This window comes from Taudactylus pleione, unplaced genomic scaffold, assembly GCF_031769625.1.
Source record: "Taudactylus pleione unplaced genomic scaffold, aTauple2 ptg000685l, whole genome shotgun sequence".
Taxonomy (NCBI): domain Eukaryota; kingdom Metazoa; phylum Chordata; class Amphibia; order Anura; family Myobatrachidae; genus Taudactylus; species Taudactylus pleione.
This window is the reverse complement of record NW_028285087.1, coordinates 4,323,377-4,339,699: the sequence shown is the minus strand read 5'-3', so window position 1 is coordinate 4,339,699 and position 16,323 is coordinate 4,323,377. Positions and strand designations below refer to the sequence as shown.

At 46.3% G+C, this 16,323-nt stretch overlaps 1 protein-coding gene across 1 annotated transcript in view; it reads right to left on the bottom strand.

The window, feature by feature from the left end:
• Nucleotides 1–3,490: 3,490 nt before the first annotated feature.
• The window catches only part of LOC148477875 (complement C1s subcomponent-like), a 36,589-nt gene continuing 23,756 nt past the window's right edge, over nucleotides 3,491–16,323 (bottom strand). The window contains exon 7 of the mRNA XM_088456083.1: nucleotides 3,491–4,293. Coding sequence (XP_088312209.1) covers nucleotides 3,491–4,293 — 803 coding nt within the window. The remainder of the gene's footprint in view (nucleotides 4,294–16,323) is intronic.

Genomic DNA, 16,323 nt, shown 5'->3' with positions numbered 1-16,323 from the left:
AGCCACTGTGATGCCCTCAAAGTCTGGCTTGAGGCACTTCACACCTCCCGAATCATCCGGTCTCTGCTCCAGTCACTTCAGGTAACAACACTCCCCAGTCACTCTCCTTTGTCACCGTTACCTACAGGGACAACTGCGCAATACTCGCGCGTACAGGGTTATTTATAGTCTCAGTGTCCCATCCTCGTGAACACTCGCGCTGACTTCTCGGGCTTCTCAACGACTGACCAGGTTATTTCTCCCCTATTTGGAGTCCCATGGAAGAGTCCTGTTCTCGTGCCCCTGTATATCACAGGGCCATTCTATCTAGACTATACCATACTCTCCCTTTATGGGAACAGTTTACACAGACATCTTTCCACAAATTATACTATATTACAACATTTACTTTACCAGATAACATAACAATTGCTTTTCTACATATATTGGTGGGACAATCATGACTATTCTTACTGACCCAGTTTCTATTAGGGGTGAGATGTGGAATCACCTAACCCTGGATTTTTGTGAGTCTCTCCGTATTTTTCAAGTGCCAATTATTTTAAAAGCTAAACCAAGCTGGAGAAGAGGACATGAATGGCTACAGGGATTGTAGGTGAGTATCTGTGAGTGTGAGTAAATGAGTGAGTGTATGTGAAATAAAATAATAAAACCTTTGATGTCCGTGTCCTGTGTTTATTTTAATATTTATTTTGCAAGTGAACTAGAGGTACCAGTAGGCCCTTAATGCCCCACATGCTGGTACTTGTGGTTCTCCAAATACCAGCATGTGGGGGAGGCTTGCTGGGACCTCTAGTTCTATTGTAAAAGACAATATTATTTCTTCTATTTTTAAACACAATCAACCCAGCACCCATGACCCAGGTGTGCCGGGGATAGCCCCAGGCTATCAGCCCAGGCCTGGGGTGCCCTGGAGAGGGGGAACCATTTATTGGGGGGTCCCCACCTCCCCAGGGGTCCCTGGCCTGGTATGACTAGTGGTCAGGAGTTGAATGCTTTTGCCGGGGGACCCAGTGAAGTGGCATTACACCCCCACTAGAAAGAGTCTGGTGCTGGTTGTGGAAAATACAGGAAACCCCTACTCATTTTGCCTCTTGTATTTCCACAACTAGGACTGGCCCACTGAGCCTAGTGCTGGTTGATGAAAATACAGGGATATCCTACGTTTTCCCCCCTATATTTTTACAACCAGGACCGGCAAAGGTGAGTCCGGTGCTGATTGTGCTTTGAGTGGGGCCCAGTGTAATTTTTTTAAAATGTTTAGGGGGGAATTCAATTAGACATGAAAACATTACATTTTCGCATGTGCAAACTTTTTGCACCCTTCGCCTGAATGCGTCACTTTTCGCCACTATCGCGTATGGAGCTTTTCAGGAAATCGACATTCACCCCAGAAAGAAAATGGCAGAAAGTGCACATCCAAATGGGGAAATGTGCCAGTACCGCTGAAAAAGTAAAAAATTGGTAATTGTTTAGAAGTGTATCACTGGGTAAAATCAAAGCATTTGGAGTTTTTAAATGGTGTCAAATGGCTGTTATATGCATTTTTCTTTAACAGTGGAAAAATTATAGAATGCAAGCTTTTTGGGGAAAATAAATGCTGCTATTAAATTAGGAGTACATAAAATGGGTGCAACAATATTTTTATGTCATTTTAGGTCACTTTAAAAAAAAAAGTTAAAAATACACCTGTTGCAGCCACCTGCAATCCCAAAACACTTGTCCCATCCATACAGCCCCCAAAATTACCTACTGTATCATACATCACACTACATTATACCCATTTTCCAACACTTTACATTTGACCCCCAAAATTACATGTCATTATTAGGGGTAATTAAGTTAATTAAACAATTATTTTTGCCTAATTGGTCATTAGGGGCGGTGTCAAAGGGGTTCTGAACAAGTCCTCACATTTTTAGCCCAAAATAGGGGTTTTTCACCTGCTCTGAGATGGTGAAAACGAATTGCCACTTTTAGCTGCGCAAAATTCGCATGTGCGTAAAGCCACGGCTAATAGGCTAGCATTACACATTTTTGGCAAAAAGTTTGCACAAGTGTAAACTTTTCGCCAAGACAAGGCTTTTCACGCCTAATTGACTCCAGCCATTACTGTTTTATAGGTTTATTTAACAGAGAAGCATGCACAGATCTCACTGATCTGTGCTTGTTTCTGTTTCTGTGTAACTCGCACCTGCTCGGGTTATACTCTCTAGGCTGAAGCAGGTCTAATATTTTATGAGTTTTAAGGAAAGTAATAGTGTGCAAGTTAAAAACTCACACTCTATTACATTGGCTGAGTTGTATCCTCACAATGGCAATACATCTGGATGCTAGTTTTGCCATTGCAGGAGTGTGAGAAACATGCGAGTTTGCATGTTCTCGCACCATTTTACATGGAGTGAATTAAAAAAATGTGTGAGTATATGTCTATAGTCACACATTTTCAAAACTCGGACCTTATTACATTTAGCTCTTAGAGTGAGAAAGTGTTACATATGAGGTTCCAGAAGATGCCTGACTGTGTTTGACCCCCGGCTGTAGTAGGACCATCACTTGCAAAGAAAGGCCATGGCCTGAGCCTTTCCTTGCCACTGCGTGTGGTGTATGGAATATTGTTAACTTTATATTTTTCGGCAATAAATGTTGCTTTTATTATTAGAGGTGATGTTTTCTTTGTTAAATATTCATTAGATTTCAGGTGCCCTTTCTTAAACTTTCTTTCCTCTGGACCAACTTTAGTAGATGTTGAAGTACTATCATGACTGGCAGCTACCGCAGCACTAGTACTGGGTTGCTCTTGCTCTTCTATCGACTGATCCATATCGACTCACAGCACTCCTAGAAATGGCACATTGTTGATGTTGTTTAACACAGTGTTTTATTCAAATGTTTTAACAGTGCCTGAACACACAACACAGTGTTTTTAACACATTGTCTAGCCCTGAATACAACACATTGCCTCATAGTGCTCCTATGGCATTTTTTATAACACAGTGCCCCTTCACCGCTCTCCTCAAAACTACATCCGGCCTCTCGATCCTCTGCATAGTCTCTACTAGGACCCCTGCACTTTCCACTGACAACTACTTCTGCCACTATCAGTCTGACAGAGCTCCTCAGGCTGACCAATGTCTTAGGGGCAGTTCTCATATGTCTAGCAGCTTGTGCCCTCTTCCTGTCCTGCTGTCCCCTTGTGCTTGCAGCATGAGCAAATAAAGCATCTTAAGGATCTTGCAGCTGACCAACCTAGGCACAAGTCACATAAATCGGCAAAACGATCTCAAGCAGCTGCTTAAGACTTTCTGATTTCCTATGTAGCATCTGGTCTCCATGGCAAAACCTGCCAGTCCCGAGGTCACACAGGGCAACCATCACAGCAGGGGTTACAAATAAAACAAAAGAAACTCTGCATTTGTGACTTTATAGTGAAGAACATGATGTTACACTCCCCTTTCCCCATATTTACTATATCAGAGTGAAGGTTATATTACGCCTTCTTTTCAGGACAAACCTTCACTGGTTCTGTGTTCGGTTCATCCTCCTCTTTTTCCACTTCTTCTATTGTCTCTTTGATCCAATCCAGGTAATTCTCCACCTTGGTGTACATTCCGAACTTGCCACACTCAATTCCCCAGGAGACTATGCCAGAAATATATAACTTGCTGTTGTCAGTTTGGTCGGTTAGGTCCTCGAACATGAGTGGGCCCCCATTGTCGCCTGCACAGCTGTCTTTTCCAGATCCGCCGGCACACACCATGTTCTTGGTAAAGGCTTGGTCTGTGACTACGGTCTTCCTACATTCATCTGTATCACGGAAAACAACTTTGGCGTACTGCAGCAATCGCATACGGTCTTGTGTCTCAGTCCTCCCCCAGCCTGCAACATATCCAACCTCCCTGATAGCAGGGGAATTTATCCCCCCCTTTTGTGGCAGACATACTGGATAGACACATGGACCCAGTTCAATTTTATTACTAAGCTGGATCAGGGCTATGTCATTGTCATAATTTATCTTATGCTCAAGATCTTCCACTATCCACTTAGGATGTAGGATAACTTTCTTGGACTGTTGTTCTTTTGCCTGACCAAGACGCACAGACCCAAGTTTTATTGTGGGGTTCAGACTGTTCTGCACCACGGTGGCAGCGGTAAGGATCCAGCGATCTGATATGAGTGATCCAACACCTCTCATGTCAGATTCAATATGTACAACCCATGGAAAGTTTCCATCTTTTGCCGATGAACCGCCAAATATTCTTGACTGGCGCTGTAATGAGCTGATTCCACAGACTGTAAAGACAAAGTAGTAAAATATTAACAAATGATCTAATAATGGACCAAGGAAATGAAGCGATTAAGGAACAGGGACTGCAAACAATCACAGGTAAATAGATGAATGTTGACAATCAGAAGGTTGACGTGGACGTTATGTTGACATGTAACATGATGATATCAAAGAGGAGAGAAAAAGGACGCTGCAAAACTTCCATCAAAACACATTTTAGAATAGAATAGAACAGGGCTATCATTTAGAAACCACTACAAAACCGCCACCAAACCCCCGGGGTTTAGAAAAGAATAGAAACTGCCACCAAACCGCCGCTTAGTAAATTTTGCCCGACATGTCTACTAATTTCAGTACCTTAAATATCATATACATTACATTTCACAACATAAGTATTAGCTATTAAAACCTCTAATATCAAGCTTAATGTGAGGGAACCTTTTTAGTAGTGCGTGCATGTGTGAGTGTGAGAATATTGTGTACTTTCGCTAGTATGCGTTGTGCGTCTATGTGTTTTGTGCTTTGATGTACAGCGCAACTGTGCGTTGTGCGTATTGTATATTTTATATGTGTTATCTAATGTGCGTATAGGTTTTGATAGGATTTTCAACAATATGCAGTAGCAAAGCAGACGCACGACGCTAATAACCATATATAGCATCGTACACAATGGTATCGTGCTGACGACGCAAAATGGCGTCGTCAGAGGCGACACAAAATGGCGTCGCCAGATATTAATTTACACGATTTGGTCTCAGCCAATCATCCGTTTTCGACAATATACAACACAAGTTGCAGTAATATTACAGTGTATCTCCTACGATTGGAGAATTGTTTTTGTTTGTTTGTATTGTTCAAACCTGATGTGTTTTTGCCATTTTTTTTCTCTTTTCCTTTTTTAATTAATTTCAGTAAAATTTATTTTTTATAGCTTATTAATTCTACAGGAGTGTGCCCCACATACGGAGTCCTTTTTCTCTCCTCTTTGATATACACAATTTACTCCTAGAGTGCACCTTCTACCTTTATTGCTTTATAACGATCTTTTTTATCCGCCAATATTCCTGTGCAATCAATCCTTCTCTATTTCCCCCTTCCCCTATCTACATATGTAACATGATGACACATTCATTATGTTGAAAGTCAAAATGTCTACATAGCATTTTAGTGCGTGATTTAGGGTTAGTTGCATCACTAGGGGGGTGCGCAGAGCACCGGGTGTCACCATCCGAGGGGGTGACCAGGGCCGTCTCTTCCATTGGGCTTTTAGGGCAGTTGCCCAAGGGCCCGAAGCTACTAGGGGCCCTCCAACCCCCTGCAGCCGCCGCCAGTTAGTAAATGTTTTTTTTTTTAAAGCACTGTGTCAGACTCTCATTGGCTGCTGCGCCCACTGCCGGAGTCGGGCTGGAGCTCACTCATAATGCAGAGCGAGTCGGCCCGGGAGGACGGACGGAGGAGCGGATGGCGGTGGCGGGAGCAGGAGCTGGAGCGGGGATTCAGGTAAGTGTTTGTTTTTTATTTTTATTACGTGTGTCAATTGAGAGTGGACCACTATTGGGGGTACTACAAGGGGGGGACCACTACTGGGGGCAATACAAAGGGGGGACTACAACTAGGGGCACTACAACGGGGGACTACAATTGGGGGCACTACAAGGGGGGGCACTACTACTAGGGGCACTACAAGGGAGGACTACTACTAGGGGCACTACAACGGGGGGACTACTATTAGTAGCACTACAAGGGGAGGGGACTACTACTAGGGGCACTGCATATGGGGGTACCACTACTGGGAGCACTGCATTGGGTGGACTACTACTGGGGGCACTATATAAGGGGCTTACTACTGGGGGCACAATGGGTGAGTAAGGGCCACAGTGCATTGTTCTGCCCAGGGCCCACACTGCTGTTAAGACAGCCCTGGGGGTGACATCAACATGCTGGCTCTACGTTAGTGACCGGGAGCCGGGCACTGCACTGTGATGTTATTGTGCAGCATGGGAAGAGTCTCTCCAGGAGTGTTGAGCAAGCCCCCCAAACTGATGATGAGACCACACCCACTTCATGAGGCCACAACCCCATTTCTGTCGTACATGCGGGACTCTGGCGCACTGGGAGACACCGACCCCAATGACGCCACTGGTTAGGGTTAGATTTAGGGTTAGACTAAAATAGTAAAAGAAAGCTATGTTGACATTTGTACTGTCAACATGCACAATGTTGACATATGGAACATGTTGACATTATGACAGTGTAAACATTTGTGTATGTCGACTTATCATACCAGTTAAATGTAACTAAAATAAAAAATTTTTTGTAAAAATTGAGACTAAGAATCGAGTTGTTAGAACTACAGGTGGGTGGCATGGCAGGTTTGTCCGGAATGGGTATGTAATATCGACAAGTCGGGATGCCTCCTGTGAAAATACCAACAGCGGTATCCCAACTGGGGTCGGGTAAGTATACTAACCCTCCCTCCTACTCCCCCTAACCCTCCCTTCTTGTATCCTAACCCTAACGCTCCCCACCCTGCACCCTAACCCTCACTGTTAGTGCCAAAACCTAAGTCTCCTCCCTTCGTGCCTAACCCTAACCCCCCAGTGGTACCTAACCCAAACCCTTCTCCCTAGGGGTGCCTAACCCTAACCCCACCAGACCCTAACCCCGCAACGCTGCCTAAACCTAACACTCCCTCCCCACTGCACAGCTAAGACGCCCCGCTCTTACCTCATTCGGGATGGCGTCCTTCCGGATTCTGGTGTCGGGATTAAGATAGCCTATTTTAAGTCCCGTGTCGGGCTTCCCACGTTGGGATTTAGACCGGCGGTATCCCGGCCGCCAGTCTGCTAACTACATCCCGTTTTGTCCATAGCACTGTACAGATTAGTAAGATCTGTGCAGGCTTTGTTGTTGTGTTAAACAGTAAAGAAAGGGTTCATATTTTTTTAAAAAAGGTGTGGTCCCCAGCCCCGAACCTCTGAGCTCCGTCTGGTACAAGCAGGTGAGAGTGACCATTCTCTGATGCAAGAAGACCTTCCCGGCAGAGACGGCAGAGTGGTGGTGTTCGAGGGAAGCTGAATCCCAGGTTAACATCTAAATCATTTTACACGCTCACCCTTATTTGAGCAAACACTTTGGGTAAGCTGACTTGCAAGAGAGAGAAATGTTCTAAGAAGATGTGTTTTTTAGAGAATTTATTTTTTATTTGTGAAATATTTTTTTTTTTTTTAACTGTGTGGAATAATGCAATTTTTTATAAAAAGGTACAATGCACAAGATGGTCTATTTTAATTTAGATTTTTTTTTATACTTAGACGAAAACGAGTGGAATAAATAATTATTAAGGAGAAGGAAGTTGAATATCAGGCAGCTTATTGAAGGCAGATCCTGTCTACTAACAGCATAATAGATGGAGGCGCCAAACAGGGGGAGAACAAATCTTTTCTGAAATAAAGGCCGTACCGTATATTCTTTATTTCATCGACTTCAAGTAAGTGTGATACAAACAGAGAAAGAGGAATTATTAGAAATATATTACCCGTTTGAGACTATATTAATACAATGAGGTGCTGGGGGTATGTAAATATTGAACAAAAAACAGAAAAAAAGATCAAAGGACACCTTGTGGCTTATGTAAAAGGGTGCGAGCTTGTTACACTGTGGGAATACTTGCGAGTGTTCCCGTATTTTTCAAGCGGCAATCATCATCACGACTAAAATGGTTGCCGCTTTAAAAATATGGGAACACTCACATGCATTCCCGAGGAGGCACAAGCTCACACCCTATTACATAAGTCCTCATGTTTCTTTGTAATAGAATTGACACTGTTTTCTGGAGAGAAGATACATTTATGAGTGATAATTCTAAAATGAACAAGCTCATTACCATAGTCTTTCACATATAAAGTTGTATTGGGAGAAAAAAAAATTGAAGACACGACCTGGTCACTCACGCTCATTCTTAGGTCAATGGGGAAAGCGCTGATTGGCTGAGAGAGCCGTTCTCGCTGGTTGATCCTCGGGAGGGGGACACCATTTATTTTTGTGGCCCTAACTTTCTGGGGATTTCCAGCCCTGGGCTCACCAATTTTGGGCTGGTTTTATATTATAGCAGGGGAACCCCACGCTGCCTGTCTCCCTGCTACTGTATAATGTAAGCCTCCCGGCTGGTTCAGCCTGGTGCTAGCTATTGGTAAAATTAGGGAACCCCATGCCGCCGACGATTTTCCAGTTACAGAACGGGCTCAAAAGTGTAAGGCTGGTAATGCTTTTATTTATTTTTGTGGGGGGGGAGGGTTGTTACCCCATACAATTTTATTGTTTAATATTAACCTTCTCTTTACTGTTTAACACAGCAAGGCCTGCACAGACCTTACTTCGAATCCGCTGCACATTCTACTTGTATTAAACTGCAGAGTATGAACCTGAATCAGCAAGGATCGCAATTGCAAAGCTGCACGCAGGCTATAGATATATAATGTATGCACGCAGGCTATAGATATATAATGTATGCACGCAGGCTATAGATATATAATGTATGCACGCAGGCTATAGATATATGATGTATGCACGCAGGCTATAGATGTATGATTTATGCACGCAGGCTATAGATATATGATTTATGCAGGCTATAGATGTGATGTATGCACGCAGGCTATAGATATATGATGTATGCACGCAGGTTATAGATATATGATTTATGCACGCAGGCTATAGATATATGATTTATGCACGCAGGCTATATAGTAGATATATGATTGATGTACGCAGGCTATAGATATATGATTGCTGTACGCAGGCTATAGATATATGACGTATGCATGCAGGCTATAGATATATGAGAGCTTACCTGGATCGCGGGTCTCACCCCTCCGGGCGCTGTGGCGCAGGACTTCCGGCGGCGGGGCGGGGTCTTGGAGAGCGGCGCTGGGCGCGGCGAGTCAGCGCAGGCTGGGAACCTCCAGCTGGAGGCAGGTGAGTGCTGGGCGCGGCCATATTGGATTTGGTCAGGTGTCTGCCTGGGCCAAACAGCTTGCAGCATGGTCAGGGAAAGCTAGTAACCTATCCTGCGCTACCTGAGGGTACTAAAGGGCTGTCCAGAAGTCCTTTGGTTGCCAGTGAAACGTCTATTACAGCGTATGCTGTGAGCTAGTTCCCTGTGCTCCCTTGCTACTTGAGCCGCAGCTCTAGTGTGTTCCAGTGCACCCCTCGCATTACCGGTATCAGTCTAGCTCCCGAGTATCCAGTCCCCTCCAGAGACCCGCCACCTGCTGGTCGCCCGGCTGACCCCGGTCCGTTGAGTTTCCTACCTTACCTCGGCCAGATCTCGCCCTACGTGCTTCCTGTCACTCATCCTATTCATGAGTCATACCCCGCTACGACCGGCTGCCTTCCAGTATCAGACTACACTACCTCCTGCTCCATCCTACTCCACTCCGGGTCCAACTCCACGCCTCCCCGTGACAGTTTGCACTGGCCCTATGGATTCGGCTAGTGGACAGGATTTGAGGGCTGACCTGCTCCAAGGTATCACCAGTCGTTTAGAGGGACTAGAAGCTTCACAGCGGCAGATGGCTCAATTTCTACAAGAAATGTCGGTTCGCCAGGACACACTGCAGGCTTCCCTAGTTACGGTCCAAATGCCGGCCGCTCCGAGTCCACCAGCTCCTTCAGCCATCCTCCCTCCGGTTGCACCATCGCATCTGCACCTCCTGACGCCCAACAAATTCGATGGGAATCCCAAATTGTGCCGAGGCTTTCTCAACCAATGCGATGTCCACTTCACGCTACAGCCGAAGAATTTCCCGTCTCCTAAATCCAAAGTGGCCTACATCGTTTCCCTTCTGTCTGGAACCACTTTATATTGGGTTTCACCACTTTGGGAGAGGTCCGATCCTTTATTGGATAATTATTCCGAGTTTTTTACATCCTTTCGAAGAATATTTGACGAACCCGGGAGAACTACGTCCGCAGCAGCTGAGATTCTGCGTCTTCGTCAGGGGAATCGCCCGGTTAGCCAGTACATAATTCAGTTCCAGACACTGGCATCAGAGTTGAAATGGAACGAAGAGGCATTGATTTCTGCCTTTTGGAGTGGATTGTCGGATCGGATAAAAGACGACCTTGCCACACGAGATCTCCCAACTACTCTCAACGACCTCAGCTCCCTTTGTAATAAAGTAGACCTACGGTACCGGGAGCGTCAAAGTGAGAAGAATAGAGGAGACCGGTTCGGATTTCGCCCTACCACCACTCCAGTCACTCCTCCGCCCGAACCATCGGGCGATGAACCCATGCAGATTAACCGGGCTCGTCTGACTGTGGAGGAGCGACAAAGGCGTCAGCGGGAGAACCTCTGTATGTATTGTGGAGAGACCGGTCATCTGGTCGCTGCCTGTCCTCGCCATCTGGGAAACTCTCTCTCCTAACCAGTACAGGAGACACCAAGTTGGGAGTTATGTCTTCGTTTCCATCAAACACTGAATCCGTTGTGTCCATTTCTCTGGAATTATTACACGACTCTAAAATTGTCCTCTCTCTCCTTGATTCAGGGGTGGCCGAGAATTTCATCACCGCTGAGCTCGTCCAGAAACTCCAAATTCCTGTTTCCTCCCTCGACCATACAGTTACCTTGTCTGCAGTAGATAGTTCCCAAATTGCCAACGGAACTGTGTCGCTTCGTACCCGACTGGTACAGGTTCATGTGGGGGCTCTTCATACGGAAACAATCCAATTTTTACTAATTCCCAAGGCCTCACACGGAGTCATTCTCGGATATCCCTGGTTATGCAAGCATTCTCCCAACATCAATTGGTGTACCATGCAAATCCTATCCTGGGGAGATGCTTGTCTCGTGTCTTGCCTTCCTCTAGTCAAACCTGTTAAAGAGTTTCGCCTTGCTTCCACTACACAAATACCCAGTCAGTATTTACCATTCAGTGACTTCTTTTGTAAAGCAGGAGCCGATACATTGCCGCCACATCGGGAGTGGGACTGTCCCATCGATTTGGTCCCCGGCAAAACTCCCCCACGCGGTCGTACCTATCCACTGTCCCTACCTGAGACCAAGGCTATGTCGGCATACATTCAGGAGAACCTACAAAAGGGATTTATCCGACCTTCCTCTTCACCAGCTGGTGCAGGCTTCTTTTTTGTCTCCAAGAAAGATGGAGGTCTGCGCCCTTGCATTGACTACCGAGGCCTAAACGACATCACCGTCAAGAACCGTTATCCCATACCCCTCATCACAGAACTCTTCGATCGGGTAAAGGGAGCTACGATATTCACCAAACTGGATTTAAGGGGAGCATATAACCTCATTAGGATACGAGCCGGTGATGAATGGAAGACCGCTTTCAATACGCGGGACGGCCATTTTGAATACCTAGTAATGCCCTTTGATCTCTGTAATGCTCCAGCTGTTTTCCAAAACTTCGTGAACGAAATCTTCCGGGACTTACTGTATGTTTCTCTGGTAGTCTAGCTAGATGACATTTTAATATTTTCCTCTAATATTGACAAACATCGGTCTCAAGTCAAGGAGGTCCTGACTCGTCTACGCAATAACCATCTATACTGCAAAGCAGAAAAATGCGTGTTCGAGGTACCCTCCGTTCCATTTCTAGGATACATCATCTCAGGTGCCGGCCTCGAAATTTACCCCCAAAAGGTACGGGCTATTTTGAACTGGCCTCGACCCAATTCACTGAAGCCGGTACAAAGGTTTTTGGGCTTCGCCAACTACTATCGGAGGTTCATCAAGGGCTTTTCTACTCTCATGGCGCCCATTTCCGCGTTGACCCGCAAGGGAGCGAATCCATCCCGGTGGCCTCCCGAGGCTGAAACCGCCTTTCAGATTTTAAAACAAGCCTTTATCTCTGCTCCGGTCCTGAGACAGCCTGATGTTAACAATCCGTTTTTTTAGAAGTGGACGCCTCCTCAGAAGCAGTGGGAGCGGTACTCTCCCAGAGATTCGAGGATAATAAGTTCCATCCCTGTGGGTTCTTCTCTAAAAAATTTTCTCTGGCCGAGAGAAACTACCCTATTGGGGAACAAGAACTGTTGGCGGTTAAGTTGGCCTTTGAAGAATGGCGATATCTCCTGGAGGGGGCTACATTTCCCATCACTGTTTTTACGGATCCTCGAAACCTATTATACTTGAAAAATATCCAGTGCCTCAGTACTCACCTGGCTGGTTGGGCGATATTCTTTTCCCATTTCAGTTTCACCTTGACCTATCATCCTGGTTCACAGAAACTAAAGGCAGATGCTCTCTCCCGGTCCTTCTCCTCCGAGGCATCTTCCGAGAATCACAAAGAAACCCCAGTCCTCGAGTCCAAAGTCTTCGCTACTACTCGTATTCAACCTCCCCGTGGGAAAACCTTGACTCCTGATTTACGCAAACGATTGTTGAATTGGGCCCACTCTTCTCGTTTTTCGGGTCATACAGGCATACGTAAGACTCTGGAATTCCTTCAATGCTCATATTGGTGGCCAGCCATGAGAACTGAGTTTGCTGAATTTATCTCTTCCTGCCCACAATACACACAACATAAAGTATCCAGGCAAGCTCCAGCCGGTACCCTTCTTCCTCTGTCAGTGCCCGACCGTCCCTGGTCACACCTATCCATGGACTTCGTGACTGATTTACCAGCTTCCAACTGCTTTACCACCATCTGGGTAGTGGTAGATCGGTTCTCTAAGATGGTACACTTCATCCCTCTCAAGAAACTACCCTCCGCCCCAGAGTTGGCTCAACTATTTGTCATCAACATCTTTCGCTTTCACAGACTTCCGACCAAGATTGTCTCTGATAGAGGGGTACAGTTCGTGGCAAAGTTTTGGAGAGCCCTCTGTTCCATTTTTCAAATTAAACTAAAATTCTCAACGGCTTATCACCCTCAATCCAATGGTTCTACAGAAAGGGTCAATCAGGACCTAGAAACCTTTCTACAGATCCATATGTCCGCATCCCAAGACAACTGGGCAGACACTCTACCCTGGGTGGAATTTGCTCATAACAGCTCCTACCATTCATCTACAGGTCAAAGCCCATTCTTCATAGTCTTCGGTCAGCATCCCAGAGTACCTGAGTTCAAGGAATTACCAGTTTTCGATGTACCAGCTGTAACCGCTACACTACAGAAATTTTCACAAATCTGGTCTCAAGTTCACTCTGCCCTCCGGAAAGCCTCTGACCGTTACAAAATCGGGGCTGATAAGAAGAGAAGAGTGGTGCCCATTCTGAAGGAAGGCAATCTAGTGTGGCTGTCAACTCGTAACCTCAATGTTCCATCCAAAAAATTTGCCCCCAGATTCATCGGTCCTTTTCCCATTATCCAAGTATTTAATCCATTGGCCTACAGACTGAAACTTCCACCCTATCTCAAAATACCCAACTCCTTTCACATCTCTTTATTGAAACCTCTTATCCTGAATCACTTCCGCAAAGTCCTGCCACGCTCTCCCAAAGTTCTCACTGAGAGGGGCGTAGAATTTGAGGTTAAACAAATCCTGGACTCTCGTCTTCGTTACAGTCAGCTTCAGTACTTGTTGGATTGGAGAGGTTATGGGCCCGAAGAGCATTGCTGGGTAAAAGCGGAGGATGTCCATGCTCCTCATTTGGTACTCAAGTTTCACTCAGAGAATCTTGGTAAACCCAAGAAGTGTCCAGAGGCCACCCCTAAAGGGGGGGGTACTGTCACGTCCAGAGCTGAGAGCTTACCTTGATCGCGGTCTCAGCCCTCCGGGTGCTGTGGTGCGGGACTTCCGGCGGCGGTGCGGGGTCTTGGAGAGTGGCGCTGGCCACGGCGAGTCAGCGCAGGCTGGGAAAATCCAGCTGGAGGCAGGTAAGAGCGTGTAACACTGACAGCGCTGCCGCGCTGTAGACTGCTGGGCGTGGCCATATTGGATTTGGTCAGGTGTCTGCCTGGGCCAATCAGCTTGCAGCATGGTCAGGGAAAGCTAGTAACCTATCCTGCGCTACCTGAGGGTACTAAAGGGCTATCCAGAAGTCCTTTGGTTGCCAGTGAAATGTCTATCACAGCGTATGCTGTGAGCTAGTTCACTGTGCTCCCTTGCTACTTGAGCCGCAGCTCTAGTGTGTTCCAGTGCACCCCTCGCATTACCGGTATCAGTCTAGCTCCCGAGTATCCAGTCCCCTCCAGAGACCCGCCACCTGCTGGTCGCCCGGCCGACCCCGGTCCGTTGAGTTTCCTGCCTCACCTCGGCCAAATCTCGCCCTACGTGCTTCCTGTCACTCATCCTATTCATGAGTCATACCCCGCTACGACCGGCTGCCTTCCAGTATCAGACTACACCACCTCCTGCTCCATCCTACTCCACTCCGGGTCCAACTCCATGCCTCCCCGTGACAATAGATATATGATTGATGTACGCAGGCTATAGATATATGATTTATGCACGCAGGCTATAGATATATGATTTATGCGCGCAGGCTATAGATATATGATTTATGCAAACACGCAGCTTTGCAATTGCGATCCTTGCACTAATGCAAATGCAGCAGGAGGTGTGTGACACCCCCTGTATGACATCCCCTACCGCATTTGCGATCCCAGCCTCTGGGCTGGTCGCTCCTGGAAAACAGGGCAGGCATGCCCCTGTTTCCGGGAACGCTGGCCACCCCCGCACCGCCCCTTAAATGCCTCTGCCTGTCAATCAGGCAGAGGCATTCAAGGGCTTACATGCGATTGAGCAGGACCCATTCTGCATTTGCGTGCACTGCTGAATTAGGACCTAAATTAGAAGGGGAAAAACCGAGAGGGGTTTAGAAAAAAACAATGGGTTTCTCCATGGAAACAAAACAGATACTCAAAAGGTGCCTTGGTAAATTTGTCATTGACCTTATAAACTGCCGGCGATGTCCAGCGATTTGGTTTACAAGTCAGTCACGATTCTTAGTCAGTTTCAGTCTAGGATACTGAGAACGATGAAATATCTAATTAGTTGATATTGGTTAAACATGTGGAGTTTCTTTAGAAAGGTACAAATATCACGCTGATAAGCCTAACTTCTATTTGACAATAAACATTGTATTATTCTTGTTTGTATCTATCTGGTATGTGCTGGCTTGCCAGATTTAGAATTCACACTGATACATATCTGCCATGCACCCTGCTTTTGTCTGATGTTCTGATGTATGTGTGTGCATTAGGGGCCTTATTCAGATTGGATCGCGTGGTTGCGTTCGCATTCAGCCGGCTGATGTTTACATTATGCGCATGCATACACATCGCAGTGCGCGCGCGCAACCCGGCCGATGCGAGCAGGAAGTGATCACAGTGAGTACACAGTCTTCACAGAGTGATTGACATGAAGTGACCGTTTGGGGATGGAGAGGGGGGGGGGTCGGCAGAACGCAGGCGTGCCTGTGCGGTTGAACTCCGTTACATAATTAATCCCCTGCGATTCTATATACGCTGGCAGAGGTCTCGATGGTGGCAGGAAGTTTAGCAGTTTGCGAGGTAGGGTCAGGTCACCCACAACTGTGCGAATGGTTCCGATGTTACTCGATGTTACCGCTGACTTGCGGATACATGTCATGGGAAGTGGACGGGCGTCTTGGTATAGTGCTGCGGTTGCCGTGCGATTGCATTCATTAGCATATTTTCACAGCGGGTGGGTGCGAACGCAGCCGTGTGATCCATGCTGAATCTGGCCCTAAGTCCAGGTGCCAGAGGAAATATTCACAGGAATGAAGATATTGCGGCACTCAGGTCCGGTTACCTCCTGGACTATTGCACTGGAAGCACAATACACCTGTGTTCGCTTCAACATTTTTGACTTGCTGTAGGGGTTAAAAGCATTTGTTTGGGAAACTAAATTGAATCTTTGAAGAGTTGAAGGACAGGTATTGTCAGATTGCTATGTATTGTTTGGGTTATGACAGAAACGGTTATATGTTACCTGGTAAACATTCGGGAAGTTTACTTTCTCCATTGTTGTTTATCCAAGTTCCTTCCATGGAGCAGTGATAAGTATCTGCAAATATGCAATTTTCCCATCATTCCCTTA